The sequence below is a fragment of the Ovis aries genome, chromosome 13 (genome assembly GCF_016772045.2).
Source record: "Ovis aries strain OAR_USU_Benz2616 breed Rambouillet chromosome 13, ARS-UI_Ramb_v3.0, whole genome shotgun sequence".
Lineage (NCBI taxonomy): Eukaryota > Metazoa > Chordata > Mammalia > Artiodactyla > Bovidae > Ovis > Ovis aries.
Genome location: NC_056066.1, coordinates 56283362 through 56305450, shown reverse-complemented (window position 1 = coordinate 56305450; position 22089 = coordinate 56283362). Strand labels below are relative to the sequence as shown.

At 46.0% G+C, this 22089-nt stretch overlaps 2 protein-coding genes across 5 annotated transcripts; one reads left to right on the top strand and one right to left on the bottom strand.

The window, feature by feature from the left end:
* Nucleotides 1-90: 90 nt before the first annotated feature.
* FAM217B (family with sequence similarity 217 member B) lies at nucleotides 91-13419 on the top strand. Of its 4 annotated transcripts, XM_060396948.1 has the most exons (5): nucleotides 91-136; nucleotides 2893-3006; nucleotides 6938-7049; nucleotides 7160-7245; nucleotides 8848-13419. In XM_060396948.1, the coding sequence occupies exon 5, from the start codon at nucleotides 8852-8854 to the stop codon at nucleotides 9998-10000; it is 1149 nt and encodes a 382-aa protein (XP_060252931.1). In that variant the 5' UTR covers nucleotides 91-136; nucleotides 2893-3006; nucleotides 6938-7049; nucleotides 7160-7245; nucleotides 8848-8851; the 3' UTR covers nucleotides 10001-13419. The 4 variants fall into 4 exon arrangements, with proteins under 4 accessions (XP_060252931.1, XP_042085854.1, XP_012044291.2 ...); XM_042229920.1 differs by lacking the exons at nucleotides 91-136; nucleotides 2893-3006 and adding an exon at nucleotides 5316-5346; XM_012188901.3 differs by lacking the exons at nucleotides 91-136; nucleotides 2893-3006 and adding an exon at nucleotides 5316-5351.
* PPP1R3D (protein phosphatase 1 regulatory subunit 3D) lies at nucleotides 1594-5023 on the bottom strand. The gene has a single exon (XM_004014425.6). The coding sequence runs from the start codon at nucleotides 4808-4810 to the stop codon at nucleotides 3911-3913; it is 900 nt and encodes a 299-aa protein (XP_004014474.1). The 5' UTR covers nucleotides 4811-5023; the 3' UTR covers nucleotides 1594-3910.
* Nucleotides 13420-22089: the final 8670 nt, after the last annotated feature.

The following is a 22089-nucleotide window of genomic DNA, read 5'->3' as shown; positions in this document are numbered from 1 at the left end:
CCAATCGGCTTCGCGTGCGGTTCGGCACCACGTCCAATCAGCGCTGCCGCCGGACAGGTCCCGCCCCTCGCACCCGCGCAGGCACCTCCTAAGGCCGGAAAGGGAGGGCCAAGGTAGGCGCGGCTCGGAGCTTCAGGTAAGTGGGAGGCCGCGCGCGCGCAGGCCAGACCCCGACCCCTGACCCCGCTCGCCCAGCGGCCTCGCCACGAGAGGAGGCGCCAGCGTCCTTCCTCTGCTCTGTCTTCCCTCCCGCGGTGTGGACGCGCTGGAGGGGTCGACTGGGCCTGCCCTGCTCGCAGGACGTGAACCTGAAGGGCCAGAAGCGCCAGCGGCCCTAGGAGATCCCCGGGCTCCCCACAGCCACCCGGGAAGGCTGGACGGGACCGCAGAGACACTAGGGCCCTAGACGAACCTGCGGGGACGCGTGGTTAGAGTTCCCTGAAAGAGGCCCACGTTGCGGGCCAGCAGAGGGCAGCAGAACCACTCCTGATCAGCCTCCGCTGACCACCGCACTCCGCCCCGCTCCCCAGGCCACGCCCACCTCGCCCCGGCCCTGTCTCCAGCCCAGGCCCTGCTCAGGTTTCCTAGAAGCAGGTTCTGCGAATGAGTGCTCTCACTAACTTGAATCCCAGACCCCTCGGGGACGGGGACAGAGCCCTGAGGCCGTCTTGGCTTGGCACTGAGCGAATGAAGTGTTTCCCCAGGGATTTTAGAATGTTTCAATTTTAAAGTATCAGTTTAAATGATAAAAGCAATGGATGATTGTGGTGTAAATTAGGGAATTCAAAATTACAGCAGACAAGCAGGTCAAAAATTAAAAACAATGACTCCTCACCTTGCCACTTTTTAGTAGAAGAAAAACGTTTAGAGCCCTTTTTATTGTTCAGAAAATCCAAGGATTATGTCGTAAATGTCACTACCACATGCAAGAAAATATCATTGATTTTATTTAATTTCATTTGACTTGTTTTTAAATAGGTCTTTATGTTAGATGGAAAACCTTATCAGTCATAATCCGAATGGACATTCAATTAAATTTAACAAACTCTTCTCACATGGCAGAGAGAAGGTGGGCTTTGCAGTGGGTTTGAATGCTAACCTTGCTACTTACCAGCGGTGGAGCTTTAGGTGAATTACTTAAATCTCTCTGAGCTTCATTCTTTTCAGCTGAGAAATGGGGCTATTATCTACCAGATAGATCCGGGAATTGGTGATGGACAGGGAGGCCTGATTCATGGGGTCGGAAAGAGTCTGACAGGACTCAGTGGCTGAAGTGAACTGATCTAACAGTGCAGTTTTCAAGATTAAGTGACATCAAATACAGCACCTAGCATTGTAGGCCAGCAAATAAGAGAGAACATAAGTTGGTTTCCTTTCCCTGTGTTCAAAGCTCTGTAATTGAGTGACAGTCACCATGATGTGTGTGTGGAGGGGGCGGGGGGTGAAGATACACAGTAGTTATTCCTACATGGGCTTCAATAAGCAATAAGATGAAGTATGTGTTTTCCTAGAGCTTTCTTCCTATGTAATACTGACCTGGCATAAAAGGATGCATCTCAGTTTCTCAAAGACACACACGACTGCTGCTGAAGCTCAGGTGACATCATAAAATGCATTTATTTATATTGGCAAGATACTAAACATGACAGCATTCTAGGAAGGATAAGACATGTGAAATGTCTTAATCAACACATTTCTAAAGCCTTGTTTCACACTAATCAGGCCACAAGAAAAACACACTTCAACCAACAACTTGTGCACATATACTTTAATAGTGAGGCTTAGGTGAAGTTATCTTAAATGGCTTGTATTAAAATATGTTTGCAGAGATAACCCAACAACTGCACAGGTCACACAAAACTTGAATATCTAGGCTATGTCACTGTGTTTTCAGGCCTGCAAATCTTAAGCTGTCCCAAAGCTGCTTTATTAACTAGGCAGGTATATTTAAGCTTTAAAGTTTTCAAAGGCACAGGGAGGTTCTCTTAATATTGAAGATACAACATTTACTACATATTCTGTGACCAGATCTTTTTTGGAAAATGATCTTTACACAGATTATAAGATTCTCCACATGCCTTTACATAGCAATATATGTCAGCTCCTGCTCATATGTGAACACCCTGGACAACTGCTTTGCACACTGGGCTAGGATCCAGGGCATAGTGGCCAAGGCCCTCATGGGTTTACTGACCTAACTGGACAGTTTGTCAAACAGCAGGAAATGCGACCAGGCTTCTTTGCCTCTTGCATGTCAATGGAGTACACAGTGCTAACAGCCAGTGATTGTTCAATTCAGTCACAATGTTTTAAATCAGAGTTCCATATTCTTAGACCAGAAGGTACCAAAGAAAGCCATCCTTGTTGCTGGAATTTTTAAAAACACTGAAGTTGCCATTATAAGAAAAGAAATTGGTTAAAAGGCAAAATGCATCCTTTGCATACTTACTTGACAAACGGTAACAAGCATTCAAATATTTAGAGTTAATTCACTGGTGACAGCTATCACAAGATTTATCGAACTGGCTTCAGCTCTTGGAAACCAGCTTCCCAAGTTGGAGACCACCTCCACCTTAGCTGGGTTTTCACACCTCTGTGCTAGCACCTGCTGTCAGACCACCACTCAGCACCAAGAGAAATAGCCCCTCGCTGAGAGTTTTAAGTTGTTGTGGCACTCTGCAGGAGACAATGGCCTTGACTTCTTGGTTGGAAAGTTAAAAAAAAAAAAGCATTTAACATTTTAAAATTGGAAAACAAGTCCAGACAAGGCTACAAAGTTATCTATCTGAAGGCACAAAGATTAAAGTTGGCAGGTAGTTGATAAAACCAGGCATATACAAATACAGCTTAAAACAACTAAAATGTATAAATATTTGTGTATTCTCCCTCCAGTCTGGTTGTTGCTGAAAATACCTGCTAGTTCCACTTGATAATGTGACTTCTGAATGATGATTGCTGGAATCCTGGACACTTAAGACATCAAGAGTCACCATAATCGTCAAAAAGGTAATTGTAAAGGGCATTGTTGCCCAAATTCCACAGTTTCCTGAAAACTGAAATAACTTAAGGCGGAATTTCTTTAAATACTTAGGTAGCTCAAACCTAAACAGAGTGGCCTGATAAAGTGCAGATACACAATTATCAAACATGTAAAATACATAAAGTGCAAAGAAACACTGCAGAAGGGGCTGTTTTGCTAACTAAAAGTTCTAAATGTTTTCCTTCTTGGCAGTTGCTGATGGAGGAGACACACAGCCTAATGGGGCAGCCTGAACTCCCAGGAAGGATTGTATGATGACGGAAGAGGCATCAATTTCTTGCCTATTAATAGTTTCCCGGCTGTTAGAAGCCTACAGACATTGGCATGCAAATGTGACTTCAGGTTTTCCTTGTCCCAGGGCAGGAAAGCTTCAAGGGACCATGATGGGGGTCACAGCATATACATTCTGTTTACAGTGGGCACAAACAGACAAGAATGAACTTTTTTTTTTTTTTAAGCTTATTAAGAATGTTCCCAAGAAGGCACTGGCTAAGGGTAAAATGTTTCAACATCGCAGTGATGATAAATAAGAGCTATATTCACAGAGACGCGATCACACATGCAAAAGCCACAGGCTTTCCCAGTTGCAGGGCGCAGGCCTTTCCAAAACCACCTGCCTGGGCCTTCTTCATAGGGCCAACTCACTCGTGCATCTACTCACCCAGCACCCCACCCAGCACATGACAGCCCGGCCTTCTGGCATCGGAGGCCACGGTTTAGACCAAGTGACCCAGACATTTCAAGTAAAAGCATAGGCGTGCCACAGCGAGCACACCTTGCAGCTGCGGGAATCGAGGTCCGACAGCCCCGGCTTGGGGGTGGAGTGTGAGGCAGGGCCACGTCCCAGACGCACGAGGCCCGCCAGGAAGCTCAGATAAAGTGGATCCAGCTCTCCTCGCACTCCCCGCGCGGCATGTGCAGTGCGTGGTTGCGGCACGTGAGACTGTAGTCGCGGCCGTCGTTGTTGTCCCAGTGCTCGGCTCCGGCCACACGGTAGCGCAGCGCGAAGTGCACGCGGGAGCCCAGCTCCAGCAGGAAGGGCGGCACCGGGAAGCCGAAGGCGAAGACGTCCTCGGAGCCCCCGGAGCCTGCCGGCCCGCGCCACCGCGCTGCCACCTCGTGCGCGCTGCGCCAGTCCGAGAAGGTGTAGCGCACTGCCACCTGCTTCTCGAAGGCCACGTTGCGCACGCGCACCGTGCCGCTGATACCCAGGTCCGAGCAGGTGACACGCTCCAGGCACACGAGCTGGCGCCCCAGGCGCTCGCCAAAGTCCGGAGCCTCGACGGGCGGCGGGAAGTCGGGCACCAGGCACTGCAGAGTGAACTCCAGGTCCTGGCTGCTGCAGCACAGGTCCGAGTTGATGGCGAGTCGCGACAGCACGTGCAGCGGCACGGATGGGTCTTCGCCCGCATTGAACACCTTGACCTGCGCCAGCTCCAGGCCCAGCGCGTCAGCGAAGCGCACGCGGTGCTGCCGGCTGCAGCCGGGTCGGCACGCAGCACCCGGAGCGCCCGCGCCCTTCTGGCGGCGCTCGGGCGAGCTGGGCAGCGAGCGCGCCCGCCGCAGGATGATGGGCCGTAGGCTGGGGTCGCAGCCGGACGCCGCGGGCGGCGGCGGCGGCGCGCTGCCCGGACTCCCCGGGGGCCGGCAGGGCCGCGGCTCCCGGGCCGCGCCGCCGTCCAGGTCAGAGAGGCAGCTGAGGCTCCGCGGGGCGGGCTTCCGGAACCCAACGGTGGCGGGGAGGACCGCCGAGCCCGAGCCTCTGGACATGGCCCGGCCGACCGTCGAGAGATGCGGAGGCGGAACCGAAGGGCGGCCTCCCTCCCGACCCTGAGTCCGCTCCTCCGGTGTCCCGAGACGTGCTCAGCGACCCTGGGGAGGGTCCGCTGGAACCGCCGCCTGCAGAGGACGCAGTAGGCCGGCTTCGCGCTCCCCTCGTCCGCCACCTGGTCCCTCGAGTCCTCCCCCTGGTTTTCCGCTTTGGGCAGGGGGGAAAAAAAAAAAGCTGGTTTCCAGGACGAACGCTTCCTCGCGCGGACGCTCCTCGAGGCCGCAGCGGAGCGCGGGGTGGCGGCGGCCTCGGGCTTCCTCCGGGTGCGGGGAAGGCGGTGTCCGCCCAGCTGCCCCGCCCAGCGGCCCCTTCCCGGCCGCGCTTTACTCACCCGGCCGCGACTTGTCGGAGCAACTTCCCGGCGAGCCTCCGCCCCGCCCCTCGTGACGCGGCCGGCGCGGACTCCCGCGGCCCAGCGCAGCCGTCTGCCTCCCGCCCTGCCCCGCGTCACGTGTCCTCCGCGGCCGCGAAACAGGTCTGGTCAGTGTCTGTCTGCGTCCGGCCGGCCAGCGCGCCGATCGGTCCCAGATCGGCGTCTGCTCGCGCGGAGGACCCGGAGCATGCACGCTGCGGTCACCGGATTTCTGGGCTAACGCGGGCGGGGGAGGGGCGCACCACTCGGCCTGCTCAGGAGCCGGTCCCCGGCTCATTTTAAGCCTCGAGGGTAGCCAGCTCTCTGGACGTTTGCGCTGCAACACGGACCCTAGGCCAGACCGTGGGAGCCTGGCTGCGTAGACGAGAAGCGTCCTGTCCCCGCATCACCCACAATGCTTTGCTGCGGGGACCGCTAGCCTTGTCCCTGGGGGTTGGGGAGGGGGCGGCGCTGCTGCTACTGCTGTCTCCAGAGAGGCTCCAAACCGGAGAGGAAGATATGAGAACAAGGGTTAAGACCCTGTGACAAATAATAAGGCTGCCTTTAAACAGTCTCTGGCGCTTGGGACACATTTTTGTAGGCAGAATCCAGACTTTTAGCTTTGTTCCCGAACCTTCAGGGAAACCAGAGCTTGCTTTCAGCATCCTTAGGGACCGTGCAGGCTGTCACCTCTTTGCTCTCAGTAACTTTGTCCAGAAAACAGCATAGCCCAGGGTGTAAAGCTTGCCAGGTGAAATGAAGTGGAGAAGATGGAGTGCACTTTCTAGAGAGTTCTAGAGTGTTCCTATACAATCTAGAGGGACAAGGCAGCAGGAAAACCAGACTAATGAAGGGGGTTGATGAAGAATGTTTTCTACATCTGAAACGAATCGAGCAGTTGATTATGGTCTCATTCATTGGTTGTAAGGGCCCGCATGTGGTTTTCCTTCTCATCATATGTACAGGGACCAAAATGGCATACCTGCTTATTTTGAAAAATAACAGAGCAGAGTTTTAGGAGGGAAATAAAAATGTATAATCCCAACTCTTCCATTTTTTCAGAGGCAGGGGATTTTATGGAAGAAAGAAGATTCACATTCAAATGGGGCACTTTTAGTAGACCACTCAAGAGCGGAGAAGCAGCCTTGGGTGGTACCAATCGACAAAATGTCACAGAGAGAGAACATTGCGTGATATGTATTACACTGATAAATTTTTCATGGACTGATGTGACAGTGAAGGCAGGAGGCCTGAAAGGGGGCCTTTCCAATAGAGTTCAAGCTCCATGAGAGTAGGATAGGTATCTAACCCTGCTGTTTTCTAGGCACTCTATTTGTCGAAGGAATGAATGAATGGACACAGGAACTTTGGAGTAACAGCCAAACTTAATTAGCCCCACAGAAGTCCTCAAAAAATTATTTCCAAGGAGATTTTGTGTGTATGTGCATGTGTGTGTATGTGCATTTGTGTGTGTGTGTGTGTGTGTGTGTATGGGGAGAGAGATGAAATCCATTTATAGTAGTGTGATCTTGTATCTAATACCCACTGTGAAAAACAAGCAAAATAGATTAAACCATAAATAGAAGGCAATATTCCCCCATTCAAACTTTTTATACAATTTGAATATTTAAGAACAAAAAAGTGAAAAGCAGCATGATAAGGGTGATAGGGTGTTTGCAGTTGGTACTTAGCGACACTGTTCTGTTGCTTCTAGTTCCGGTGGTCAGGCACCCTGCCCAAATATTAGAGGAGGAAAGAAGCCACTTCCCCTGCTGTCAGCATCTTCCAACAGATTGAGCAAGAATATTTCCAGCACTACAGAAAAGGTGATGTAAACTTAAGTAAAAATCTCATTTAGATTTGTTCTGGTTTTTCATGTTTCGTGTGTGTGTGTGTGTGTTTAGGGTGTTTATTAACTATATGTCTTTCTTTTTAGACAGTCTATCCAACCCTAAATGATGATCAGCCATGTGAATTTTTCAAGAAAGGGAATAGGGTGAATGAATCTTATCAGAAAACCAGGTAAATACTTTTTCATGTAATTACTTTATCTTGCAAAGGGAGCATGTTCTCCAGATTGATATGTGTGGCTGGGAGAAAAATATGTCTGTAGACAAAAGTATATACACCATATTTCTTGTCTGACAGAAATGGTTTTAAACATTACTAGTTGGTAAAAATTCTAGGAGGTCATAATTCTTGCACTGTTAGCAGAATCCACAATTTTGGCTAATCATCTTTCTATGTTTCCTTTTCTATAAAAAGGATACTAGTAATAACTTTTATGGATGCACATAGACAGCTAGAGGTAAAGGAAAGTTTTAACAATGTCGGTTATGAGTTCTAAATCATGGCAATTACTTTATCCATTTCTTCACTTTTTTCAACATTTATTGAGCACATGTTATGCTGCTGGCAATAATTTAACCTCCTCCATGTTTATTAAGAGGTGGCACATTTTCAAGTAATCGCTTATTGTGGTAGAGACCTGCGGCAAATGAACCTCTGAGGTTTCCACGAAGCATGTTTACCATCCCTTTTTTTTTTAAACCACACCAGACTGATGTTGCTGAGAAGTATTATTCATCTTGGTAAAGTACACTGTTGTTGGTAAATAAGTAGAAAAGAAAATATCTTCACCTCTGAGATGAGATGCTGCCTCAGAAATAAATTAGAGGATGAATCAGTTGCCGTGCTAGTAATGTGTACAGTATTCATGAGATCTGCCTCCCCACCACTCAAAGGGCAGTATTAACAAGGCCCTACTGCAGAGCATGGGGGAGCTGTGTTAAAAATTATCTTAGGATAAACCATAGTGGGAAAGAATATTTTTAAAAAAGAATGTATATGTATGTATAAGTGAATCACCTTGTTGTGCACCAAAAACTAACGCAACAGTGAAAATCAACTATACTTCAATTTTTTAAAATGATAAAATTTTAAAGAAAAAAGTAGCATTTAAGCCTTTTAAAAAATTTATATTGTTATAAGGCATTGTGTGATTTTATTCCTATCCCTCTAAACACTGCTTTCCCTAGTGTGTTTTCTATTTAAAGATATGCTGACACTTTGATAAGCTTTTGGCTTAAGGTGTAGGTTGTATATGCTACAGTTTTCCTTAGGATATTTGCTGGCTCAGAGTTACCACCAACCAGTGATTAAGTTCTGTAAAACGTGTATTTTACATCCAGTCTACATTTAATTTAAACTAGGTATATAAAAGAAAGGTGTGGATTTTATTTGTTTGTGTTATTAAACACTGCTCATCATTAACAACAGACTGAGTGTTCTACAAGAGATATTTTTCAAAGTACACACAATGGGTTTAAGATGGTAATATAAGTACTTTACGAAATGTTAGTGTTTTTCTTAGAAGCTAATATTTGATGCAAAATGAATCCATGCATTTACTTCTGGCACCTGCTTTATATTAATATTATTTCCTAAGTAGAGTATCAAGTGGAAAACTGTCCTATAATTTGCAAGTTTAGAGGCCTCACATTTTCTAGCCCGTTGTCATAGCTGAAGTGTGCAACTAGAGGCTTCTTTTGATTACTTTCTTAAAATCATCAGAAGGCCAGTTTGTGTCACATGGACTAAGAATTGCAATTTTATTTCTCGCAGCAGTATGAATGCAGGCCCATCTCGGACTAAAGTACAACATCCCAAGAATTCCAGAAAAAGACAGAGTAAACCCCAAGTCCCCCACATTTCTTCCCAGCTGAAAAGCAGTCTCAGAGGTGTCCCCCAACTGACTGAGGATAAGCTGAAGGAAAGCATTTGCCCAGAAGGAAACCCCGAAAGGAGTCCCCTCGGCCCCAGATATCGGGGGCTCTCAGGGAACAAGTTGTTTCTGGACTTTCAGTCCATGAAAATCATCAAAGAAGATGCCGAGGAGGAGGACAGTGCCAGTGACCTCTCTGATTCAGAAAGGATCGCCATCCCCCCATCCCCCCTCACGCCTCCTGATCTTCACCTTCGAGCGGAAGAGATTGACCCGGTTCACTTCGATCTGCACCCAGGGCAGGGCCCCACCTGGCCTGAATACTGTTACCCCGACTTCCTCCCGCCCCCGTGCAACTCCTGGGACCTGCGGGACATGGCCATGCTCCTGCACTCCGAGCGCAGGACAGAGGCTGTGCCCAAAACTGGGGGACTCCTAGGCAAGTACGTCGACAGGCTCGTCCAGCTCGAGTGGCTGCAGATCCAGACCATCCAGTGTGAGAAAGGCAAGGTGGCCAAAGGGAGGCCTCCCACTGCCCCTGGGACCTCGGGGGCCCTGAAGAGCCCTGGGAGAAGCAAGCTGATGCCCAGCACTCTGTCCAGGCCTCAGCAGGAAGGGCCTCTGAAGTCGGGCCTTTCACGAAAGAAAGACACGCTCTGCAAGGAAGTCCATCCATTCTGTTACACTGGTGAGGCTTTCCCCAGACCTCTTGATGTGCTGAGCTGTAGCCGATTATGTTCTCAGAAGCAAACCCTGGAGGAGCAGAAAGAGAAGAAGAAAAAGAAATCCAACAAGAGCTCCAGGCTGCAGCCCTGGGACTTATCCGGTGGGGACGGTGGCCCCAAGATCGAGAGTAATGGGAACCTCCGTGCACCCCGGCCGCCAGCCGTGATCCTGGATCCTGCGGACGGCTGCAGGGCTGCCCAGGCACCAGCACACACAGGTCTTAAGAAGAAGGGAAACGTGAGTAACTGTGCTCATGCCACGATATCCAGCGAGAAAAAGCTCAAAACGAATGGAGGAAAGCAAAATACATGCAAATTCAAGAAATAACTGAGATGATGAGTTGCAAGAACCTGCAGATGACTCAGTATTAAAGCTCTTCCGAAAGTTCCCCTCCAGTGAATTGTAAGAGACTTCGGGTTTACTGACCTTGAGGGGGTGGACAGTTCTTTAGTCCACCCACCCTCACCTCCACCCCTGCCACACAGGGTTGTTTTCAAAAAAAGAAGTCTTTAGGTAATCATACTCTGTGTTGACAGTCTTAGGCAAACTTGAGGTAAACATCAGCCAAAGTCTATGCCACAGAAAGAAATAAAACCACTGCTCTCTAGCGGGACTTGAGTGAACTCCGCTTCTGAAATTTCAGCCACAGCATATGTGAGCTAGTGGGTATGGCTTCAAACAGTAGAGAATCCTGTGTATCTGAGACAGGGCTCTCTGCGCCCTGGCCCTAAAGGATTCAAACAGAAGTTCTGGCTGTTTCACCCCAGGGGAGGCTTGGGCCCTTCCTCAGCAGCATCTATTTTGAGCAAAGTCATTTATCACTAAGTTTCCTGCTTTTGGGAGAGAGTGGAGTCTAGGGCTTCCATGCGCTTTCCGTAACATGGGTTTTGTTTTGTTTTTAAGAAGGCCTTTTAGAGGTAGTGTGAAGTCAACTTTTTGTATTCTGTCAGCATGCAGACTTCATCCCAGTGGAGGTTGGTGGGTCTAAGTGTGGTTGTTGGCAAGTGGTGGGAGGAAGAATGAAATGTTGATACCTGGAATTCCTGGCGGGTGGCGTCTCTGAAGAGATGCCACAGGTAAACCACCTCTTAGAGTTTGCAAATGCAGGGCCTATAATCAGACCAGATACACACGGAACCACTTTGAGTGGAACCCTTATTACATTCCTGATTTGGGACCTGGCCCCTCTCTGTTGTAAAATGATAATCTGTCTTCATTTGCAAGAGCAGGACTTTATAATCTTGGGGGAGGGAGCATGACTAAAGTTACTGAATGAATGTCTTCACATCCTTACATGGCCCTGTGGCTTCCTGAGCTTCCTAAATGCTTCTTATTTAACTGCTGTTAAGTCACAAAGATAGAAGGCAGGAGGAGAAGGGGACGACAGAGAATGAGATGGTTGGATGGCATCACTGACTCGATGGACATGAGCTTGAGCAAGCTCCAGGAGTTGGTGATGGACAGGGAAGCCTGGCGTGCTGCAGTCCATGGGGTCAAAAAAGTCGGACACGACTGAGCAACTGAATTGAACTGAAGTCACATCTACTTGTCCCGGTGGTTGTGTGAGGAGATTGATATTATTGTAAAAATCTTTAAAACCTTTGGTGGACAATTCTTGATGTACAGTATGTTTTAATGACTATAGCTGATTTTATTCCTTCAAACAATTCTTCTGTTTTTCTTTGTATATATGTTTCTGTTTTTCATCTTTGAGGCAAATGAAAAACTTGGCACATTTCATTTGAAAATATTTACCAACTGGCAGACTTTTCACCCAGCAATTCAGTGTCATCCAAGTCACTGTTTAAGTTACCATAAAGACAGGATGTATTTATACATAATTAAAATAATAGGCCAAAATTGAATATTAAGATGCCATATGAAAATCTGATCTTAATCGTAGTAGCAAAAATGTTGATGGTAGTCCTTTTCTTTTAAGACTTTATTTCCATATTCCCTCTTGTATTCTTTCTTCCTCACACTGCCCTACTGGAGAAAGCGCTGGTTACGTTAAGATCTTAGGCCTTTTTATAAACGAACGAAAGATGTGTATCTGGCCAGCATCAGTTCCATGGTTCGCAATTATACTGTAACATTTGTACTCAGAATAAGTACGGTATTTTGAAAACGTAGTGCTATTCATAACTTTTCCTTCCTGTGGTTCCTGAGCATTCCCCCACATGTCCTTCAACGGCCCTGCTTCTGTGAGCACTGATAAGCGAGTCCTGTCTATACCCCACTCATGATTTCTTTTTCTGCTAGATGTTCATTCAACTCTGTATGAAGTTTCAGGGCCAATCAATCTCTGTAAGCATGTTACACACACATATATGATCCTGACATTAATCCTAATAGAAACCCAGGGTTTCTGCTGAGCTGCTGCCTCTCGCAGTAGCACACGTGTGCGGGAGATCTGGACGGTGACATGGTTCACCTTTCCTGGCCTCGTGTATGTCTGAGCTGATTAAGAAATGTTGAGGTAACACCTCGGATGTTACATTTGTTCCTTGCTCTTTGACTTGGTTGCTTAATTCGGAAGCATATATAATGTCACATGTTAGGACAGTTTGGAAAGCCTGAAAAAGTGGCTTTGCTTGTTTACTTTTTTGCCTCTGGTTGGTAATTGTGGTTGGCTCTGAGCTCCTAAGGAATATAGGTTCATTACAGAGCAGAAGCACACTTCTGTGATTTCTGATGCACACATCTTAATGCACTAAATGCTGCAAATAAAAATCGTTTTGCCACTTGAGCAGACTACATTACAGAGTTGAGTCATGAACTCATTCAGTCCATCAGATTGAAGCCATGGAATCTTGTGACATGAGTCACTGTATTCCTTAATAGTGCCGGTCATTTCTGTGCAGTTGTTTACATACATGTTGCATTTAAATCAACTAAAGTAACCAATAAAATGGTAGCAAAAAAAGAACTCCAAAGTTTAGAAAAAGTGCTAAGAACTGTTGCAGGTTTGGAATCAAGGCGAAAAGTTGTAAAAAACTACAAAAGTGAACTACAAAAACATATCAATATTAGCTACAATTGTTTGCTGCTGCTGCTGCTGCTGCTAAGTCGCTTCAGTTGTGTCCGACTCTGTGCTACCCCATAGACGGCCTCCTACCAGGCTCCTCTGTCCCTGGGATTCTCCAGGCAAGAACACTGGAGTGGGTTGCCATGTCCTTCTCCAATGCATGAAAGTGAAAAGTGAAAGTGAAGTCGCTCAGTCGTCCGACTCTTGGCAACCCCATGGACTGCAGCCTACTAGGCTTCTCCGTCCATGGGATTTTCCAGGCAAGAGTACTGGAGTGGGGTGCCATTGCCTTCTCCGTACAATTGTTTAGGTTGGCACTATTTCTCTTTAATGACTATAAACTGACTGAAAGTTTGTAACTTAATTGGGATAGCATGGGGTTGGCAACCTATGACAAAAAAGATGGGGGGAGAGGGTATCACTGGTGTGTAGTGGTTCTTGGGCCTATTTGGTTAGTTTCCAGAGAGAAGAATTTCTACCGTTTATGTTTAAATATCACCCATTTCCTCTTTCCTTTGTGCTCATTTACAAGAGTAGTAAAAGAAAAATATAAATTTCTTGGTACTCTATTTCAAGGTAATAAAGAAGCAGTATTTATTATTTATTCATGAACATGTACAGAGCACCATTCAAAATGCAGCATATTTGTTATTTGCTATGTAATTATTGTATGCTTGGTTTTGTATATAATAAAACAATACACATAGGTTTTTGTGAATCTGGGCTTTTTCCTTCCTTGAGATCAACTGAACATCGGGAAAACACTATGTGGATTTTTCTGGTATGGTTTTGATTTGCTTTTTATGCAGTTCTAGTTCAGAGTTTGTCTTTGTTCTCCATGATTAGTTCAAAAATCTGCTGAGGGGGACGTTCTGTCCCAATTACTTTCTTAATTCTGAGCAGCAGACATGACAACAGGCCTAGATGCATCTGAGGAAGATTCCTGGCTGCACCTTTCCTGAGTCCCTCTTCTTATTATTATCCCCAAGGGTGGTTAGGGACATAGATGGAAATTCAATAAAATTAATATGTTAGAAATAAATTGCATTTTAATGTACATGTCCAGAAACGAGCCCTGTTCTTTCGAGGGAGTCCCCAGGTTAGGAAATAGCAATTGTGAGCAGCTACTGCTGTAAACATTCTGAAAACCTTTTAGTTCCTCTTTCTAAATTCACTGTGACAATGAGGTGCCCTCTTTTGTGTCTGCCAAACAGTGGCAGTTTAAAAAGAATTTTGGGGGTGTTAAAAAACAAGTTCACTGAGTAAATTTAATTCCTGTTGGCTTTACCCTGTGATTAATGAATTGACAGCACCCAGCCTAGCAGGCAGAAAGGAGCTGTGAGGGAGGGGCTGTACAAAATGGAACCTTTACAAGCAGAAGGGACCTGACAAGAAAGTTATACCAGCAAAGAGCAGGTTGGTTGTGGCAAGATCACCTTCCTTCGGGGGCCAGGATGGCAAGGGGCAACCAGGCAGATGACTTGCCTGACTAGGCTATTCCTGATGGACTGGCTTACGGTTCCTCTTCAGGAGAGCCGAAATGGTAACTCTCAGTTGGCTGAAGTGGGGCTTAGCATAAGCGACTCATTTGGGGCCTGCTGTCTCGTTTTTAACAGGGGGTTTACGAATAACTGTTTGATAGTTTGAACCGTGCTGGAGGTTTCACATCATTAGTTTGCACGTAAAATGGTAGATTATTTTTGGATGTGGCAATTTTCTTATCCACAAGGTGGCGACTAATCCTTTTCAGGCAGCATTGAATTGATTCTGTGATGCTTTCTGATCAAATGAAAGATTTTTATTGTGATCCGGAAGACATGGAGAGGGAGGAGGAGTGTTCGATTTCAGAAACAAGAATATTTTAAGCTTTTTTTCTTTCAAAGATTTGAGAACTCATTTGAGCAAAAATCAGTGTGTATTGGGCAGTACCAAAGGCTTAGAGGTTAGGAGCACTTCCCAGACAGGACCTGAAGGCAAGGAAAAGATGCAAAACAAGGAAACCATTTGATTGGCTGTGGCTTAAGTGGTTGCACCATTTGGGAAACCCTGACTAGCTGTTTGTGATTGGGTTATTTTTCTTACTCTTGAGGCTTTTACAGGAAATACTCCACTTAGGGTTTGGTTTCATTGGTAGGCAAGGAAAGGGTAAAAACCACTTCAGTCCAAAAGCCTCCTTGCATCATTACTTTGACATCATAAAACACTGTTTATAGAACAATGCTCAAAGAAGGAACATAAATCATTCGTTTTATAAAAATCTTCATAGACACTCAAAAGATCCAATTCGTACATCTCTGTCCTCAGCAATTTGATGTTTAAGAGATTAACTGAGATATTTCTGGAAAATATATTTGGAATTTAAAAAATGGGATAGCCATATATATCATTGTCCCAGCTTGTAGGATATTTTAGAGAAAGCTAATTCAGAAAACGAAGATCATGGCATCTGGTCCCATCACTTCATGGGAAATAGAAAGGGAAACAGTGGAAACAGTGTCAGACTTAATTCTTTTGGGCTCCAAAATCACTGCGGATGGTGACTGCAGCCATGAAATTAAAAGACTCTTACTCCTTGGAAGAAAAGTTATGACCAACCTAGATAGCATATTGAAAAGCAGAGACATTACCCTGCCAACAAAGGTCCGTCTAGTCAAGGCTATGGTTTTTCCAGTAGTCATGTATGGATGTGAGAGGTGGACTGTGAAGAAAGCTGAGCACTGAAGAATTTATGCTTTTGAACTGTGGTGTTGGAGAAGACTCTTGAGAGTCCCTTGGACTGCAAGGAGGTCCAACCAGTCCATTCTAAAGATCAGCCCTGGGTGTTCTTTGGAAGGAACGATGCTAAAGCTGAAGCTCCAGTACTTTGGCCACCTCATGCGAAGAGCTGACTTATTGGAAAAGACTCTGATGCTGGGAGGGATTGGGGGCAGGAGGAAAAGGGGACGACAGAGGATGAGATGGCTGGATTGCATCACAACTCAATGGACGTGAGTCTGAGTGAACTCCGGGAGTTAGTGATGGACAGGGAGGCCTGGCGTGCTGCGATTCATGGGGTCGCAGAGTCGGACACGACTGAGTGACTGAACTGAACTGAACTGAATAATGATATTTAACTTTTGATTCCATTCAGCTAGCACTATTCTATGCCTGTTCCTCATATTCTGAGCCCCACTTCAGACCCACTGAATCTAAAGGAGTTCAGAACACACCACATATGCCAAAATCGCGCTGGCATAGGGATGATTTTGAGTTAAAGGCATTTGAAAGACAGCAAATATGAGAAAAACACTCTTATCTTCCTTTTCTTTAAAGGCAGGAGATGAAATTCCTCTAAGACGTGCTCCCTATATCAGGAGGAAAGCAACATATTTATCATCAGGGATGAGAAGTTGAGGCTGAGAGAATTCTACACAAACTTTATTTGTTCAAACGATACTCATCGTCTCATCTCCCCCCAGTTTCATCACTTTTCCACTTTGTTCAACCTAATATGAGAGCAAGGAAGTGTTGCCATTTCTCTGGGTCTTCATTCTGTATGAAGTCTCGTGTGTCATGTATTAATATTAAATAAACAGGTGTGCTTTTCTTCTGCTGAGCTGTCTCTTGTCAGTGTAGCTGTCAGGCCCAGTCAAAAAACACTGTAAGAGGGTGAAGGGGGGCAGAATCTGCCATCCCAAAATATGCCTCATTGGTGTGAGGATTGTTTTCTAGGCTGGTTATCTTTAAGAAACAGCAGATACTGAAGAGGCTCTGAAAACTGAGAAGTTATTTTTCAGTAAAAGACATTTAGATTTGTAAGGGAAATCTCCATTTGTAAGAGTGACGTCCTGTCTGTACCTGTAAGAGGGGGATGGACTAAATCTAGAAATCTCAGAAATTCCTATTCATCTTATCAACTCTGATCATATTAAAGTGAAAGTGAAGTCGCTCAGTCGTGTCCAACTCTTTGCGACCCCATAGACTGTAGTCTACCACACTCCTCCGTCCATGGGATTTTCCAGGCAAGGGTACTAGAGTGGGTTGCCATTTCCTTCTCCAGAGGATCTTCCTGACCCAGGGATCGAATCCAGGTCTCCCGCATTGTAGGCAGACGCTTTACCATCTGAGCCACCAGGGAAGGATCATATTAAGGCAGGAGTTAAATCTGAGCAAAATGGCTGTCTGGGGAGGCCTTACAAATACCTGTGAAAAGAAGAGAGGCGAAAAGCAAAGGAGAAAAGGAAAGATATAAGAATCTGAATGCAGAGTTCCAAAGAATAGCAAGAAGAGATCAGAAAGCCTTCTTCAGTGATCAATGCAAAGAAATAGAGGAAAACAACAGAATGGGAAAGACTAGAGATCTCTTTAAGAAAATTAGAGATACCAAGGGAACATTTCATGCAAAGATGGGCTCGATAAAGGACAGAAATGGTATGGACCTAACAGAAGCAGAAGATATTAAGAAGAGGTGGCAAGAATACAAAGAACTGTACAAAAAAGATCTTCACGACCAAGATAATCATGATGATGTGATCACTAATCTAGAGCCAGACATCTTGGAATGTGAAGTCAAGTGGGCCTTAGAAAGCATCACTACGACCAAAGCTAGTGGAGGTGATGGAATTCCAGTTGAGCTGTTTCAAATCCTGAAAGATGATGCTGTGAAAGTGCTGCACTCAATATGCCAGCAAATTTGGAAAACTCAGCAGTGGCCACAGGACTGGAAAAGGTCAGTTTTCATTCCAATCCCTAAGAAAGGCAATGCCAAAGAATGCTCAAACTACCACACAATTGCACTCGTCTCACATGCTAGTAAAGTAATGCTCAAAATTCTCCAAGCCAGGCTTCAGCAATATGTGAACCGTGAACTCCCTGATGTTCAAGTTGGTTTTAGAAAAGGCAGAGGAACCAGAGATCAAATTGCCAACATCCGCTGGATCATGGAAAAAGCAAGACAGTTCCAGAAAAACATCTATTTCTGCTTTATTGACTATGCCAAAGCCTTTGACTGTGTGGATCACAATAAACTGTGGAAAATTCTGAAAGTGATGGGAATACCAGACCACCTAACCTGCCTCTTGAGAAATCTGTATGCAGGTCAGCAAGCAACAGTTAGAACTGGACATGGAACAACAGACTGGTTCCAAATAGGAAAAGGAGTACGTCAAGGCTGTATATTGTCACCCTGCTTATTTAACTTCCATGCAGAGTACATCATGAGAAATGCTGGGCTGGAAGAAACACAAGCTGGAATCAAGATTGCCAGGAGAAATATCAATCACCTCAGATATGCACAAGACACCACCCTTATGGCAGAAAGTGAAGACGAGCTAAAAAGCCTCTTGATGAAAGTGAAAGAGGAGAGCGAAAAAGTTGGCTTAAAGCTCAACATTCAGAAAACGAAGATCGTGGCATCTGGTCCCATCACTTCATGGGAAATAGATGGGGAAACAGTGGAAACAGTGTCAGACTTTATTTTTTCTGGCTCCAAAATCACTGCAGATGGTGAATGCAGCCATGAAATTAAAAGACGCTTACTCCTTGGAAGAAAAGTTATGACCAACCTAGATAGTATATTCAAAAGCAGAAACGTTACTTTGCTGACTAAGGTCCGTCTAGTCAAGGCTATGGTTTTTCCTGCGTTCATGTATGGATGTGAGAGTTGGACTGTGAAGAAGGCTGAGTGCTGAAGAATTGATGCTTTTGAACTGTGGTGTTGGAGAAGACTCTTGAGAGTCCCTTGGACTGCAAGGAGATCCAACCAGTCCATTCTGAAGGAGATCAACCCTGGGATTTCTTTGGAAGGAATGATGCTAAAGCTGAAGCTCCAGTACTTTGGCCACCTCATGCGAAGAGTTGACTTATTGGAAAAGACTCTGATGCTGGGAGGGATTGGGGGCAGGAGGAGAAGGGGACGACCGAGGATGAGATGGTTGGATGGCATCACGGACTCAATGGACGTGAGTCTGAGTGAACTCCGGGAGATGGGGATGGACAGGGAGGCCTGGCGTGCTGCGATTCATAGGGTTGCAAAGAATCGGACACGACTGAGCGACTGAACTGAAGTGAACTGACTGAACAACTGTACTCTCATTTTCTGTGCTTTTCCTGACAACCTCCTGTCACTCGCTCCCCCAAACCCAAACGTCCTTTTTCCTCTTGGGCTGGAGATGTTATTTCTGGCAGTTCGGTCTTTTCTGGGAGTTCCTCAGTTTTCCTGAGTCTCTCCCATGTGTACAGGGGACACACAGGTTACTAAACTTCTGTTGATTTTTCTCTTGTTAATCTGTCTTTTATTACAGGGAATCTCAGCCAACACACTAAAAGGGCAGGGGAAACATGATCTTTCCTTCCCGATGAGGGTAAAGGTAAACGTTGACCTCCAGAATCAGAGGCTGCGTTTTAAGATCTCTGGAGGTTAAAGTCTGAGAAGCTCACCTTTACATCACTTCAAGTCTACGAGGTTGAACCGGCTGCTGTCACAGCATTCCACCTGCCGGACCGGTCCCCTCTGTGCTCTGGCCACAAAGGCTTCTGCTTCTTCGCCTCTCTCTGCTTTCTCGAGGGTTTAAAGGCACCTAGCTGGCTCTTTACCTCCAGAATAGGTCTCTCGTCAGTCATCAAAACAGAAGGAAATTTTGCAACCACATGGATGGACCTGAAGGGCATTGTGCTAAGGGAAATAAGTCAGATAGAGAAAGAGAAATACTGTATGATTTCAGTTATATGTGGAATCTAATATAATCAACTCGTGACTATAACAACAACAACAAAAGAAGCAGAATCGCAGATACAGAGAGCAATCTAGTGCTTACCAGTGGGGAAAGGGGCAGTACAGGGGTGGAGGATTAAGAGGTACAAACTGTTATGTATCAAATAAGCTACAAGGATATATGTACAGCATACGGACTACAGCCCACCAGGATCTGCTGCCCACAGAATTTTCCAGGCAAGAATACTGGAGTGGGCTGCCATTATTTTCTCCAGGCCATCTTCTTGACCCAGGGATGGAGCCCAAGTCTCTTACGTCTCCTGTATTGTCAGGGTTCTTTACCACTAGTGTTATCTGGGAAAGCATTTAGGGAATATAGCCAGTATTTTACAATAACTGCAAATGGAATAAAATCTTTAGAAACTGTGAATCATCTGTGACTTATTTGTATTGCACATCAATTATACTTCAATAAAAAATACAGTAGGGCACAAATCTGAAGCATTATGGCTCTGATGACCTAGGCCACAGGTGAATATGAAGGAGTGGAGGTTTCTCAGAACATGTCCACCTTGAGTATGTTTTTCTTACATCCACACTCCTCTGTTTTTAAACTTCAGGTGTGGAGAACTCACCCTGCCCTCAGCTGATTTTTTTTTCCCCCACATACTTCATTCAATACTCCAGCCAAGTCTGGAAGGGTCATCACTGCCTTTTTAAGGGTCACCAAGTTTTTCCTCTAATCTCTCTAGAGATGTTCACCTTAATAAAGTAAAGGGAAAGAAAAGACTTGGCTTTTTTTCTGTGTCGTTCCAATTTTCTCAGTACTGCAATGAAATGCGTTTTGCTAATAGGTCTTCTGCAATATAAAGAAATGAGGGCTTCCCTGCTGGCTCAGATGGTAAAGAATCCGCCTGCAATGCAGGAGACCTGGGTTTGATCCCTGGGTGGGGAAGATCCCCTGGAGAAGGGAATGGCAACACTCCAGTATTCTTGCCTGGAGAATCCCATGGACAGAGGAGCCTGATGGGCTGCAGTTCGTGGGGTCACAAAGAGTCGGACACGACTAAGTGACTAACACACACACACAATGATTAAATGAATGATCCACAAAGTTTAATTGAAATATATTCTAATTTTAAAAGAAGCATATATTTTTACCTCAAGAGGATGATTTTGATGTGGGAAGACAAAGTAAGCAGCCTCAAATCTTTCTTTTTATCTCCCTTCTTCTTCCCCCTCAAAGCACAGAAAAATCCACGTACATAAACAACTCAAGAAAGAGCTTGGTAACTCCACTATCAATATTATTAGTATTAGACTATACTTGCAAAAAGTGAAATACACTCCAATCTGTTGTATTTGACAGCATTTCCCTCCCCTATTGCTCATCTACAATGATTAGCGGAACAAATAGGGATAAGAAATTAAAACCTCTCAAAGGAAATTTTCCAACCCGTTCTTGGGGGAGGACTTGGAGTACTGAAACATAAGGAACCACTTCTGATCAACCTGAGTGACTTGAGTCACTGAAAATAGATCCAGAAATACAAATGAAGGGTTATTTTATTCTGATGTGAAATCTAACACACATTAGGTGTGTTGGCTCATACTCGTGATAGACACTGGGCTACAAGTAGATGCACAATATTGATGTTGGGGTAAAATGACACAATAACTTGGATTTGTTACTGCGGGAGTCAAAGTCACTTAATGATTTTCCTCCTAACACTGTATTATAAAAAAATCTTGAATGTACGGAAAAGTTGAAAACCGTGCCGGAAACACCCACAAGCTTAGTACCCAGGTCCCAGGTCCTGTCTGTTCGTCCTTGGCCTGACCGTCCTCTTCTAGGAGCCTGGCTAGCCCCAGTTTCTGTGTCTCTGGTCTCTCTCCGGAGCCTCCATGTAGTTGCTGCTTTACATGTTGTTGAAAGGGGATCATTCCTCAAGATAGGGAATGATCTGGGCTTGTGTGAACCACCTCCTTATTTCTCTAAGCACAGCTCTTCCTTGGGTTGTTTTGTTCCTTGGAGGCTATTCTCAGAAGTTAAGCTTTTTGCATCACTGTGAAGAAATGGACTATTCCCTCTTCTCTCCAGCTCCCACCAACACAGGAGGGTGTGGCTGGGGTGGTCCCCCTCGGACACCTCCCCCCACCCTTCTTTGTCCAGGTGGTCACTGAGGTTGGCTCCCCTCTGTAGAGAGAGCATCTAAATGTCTCCGTGCCTGGGGGATGTCCTCCACCTGCCCGCAGCAGCATCCCTCTGGGGAGGCAGGAAGAAGGCTGGTAACAGATCATTGCCTGTCTTCAGTGTAGACTTGACCCACAGGAGAAACTGTCTCCTCGCCATGCCAGATGGAGGAAGGGATGGATACCACTTTTGTGGTATCCTTCTCTGAGTCCTGCTATCCACCACAAGGCCCTCATCTCAGCTGGGCACAGGGCCACTGACCAAGCAGAAGTCGGAGTTGGGGAGGCGGGGACCCTCCTATGAGACCAGTCATTCTCAGGAAGCTCCGGTCACATTCACTGGAGAAATCCACACCCTCCCACCCCTCCATCCCTCCACCCCCCTCTACCCCAGACTCCCACCCCTCCTCACGGGCCCCTCCACTTTCTGAGGTGGAAAGAAAGCATCTCATGTGTCTGCAGCAGGGAGGGTGGGACCAGCCCTCAGTGCAATTGAGGCCCAAG

Bases quoted from the DNA above. Each gene is read 5' to 3' on its own strand.
- PPP1R3D (XM_004014425.6), bottom strand. From the start codon at position 4,810: ATGTCCAGAGGCTCGGGCTCGGCGGTCCTCCCCGCCACCGTTGGGTTC.
- FAM217B (XM_060396948.1), top strand. From the start codon at position 8,852: ATGAATGCAGGCCCATCTCGGACTAAAGTACAACATCCCAAGAATTCC.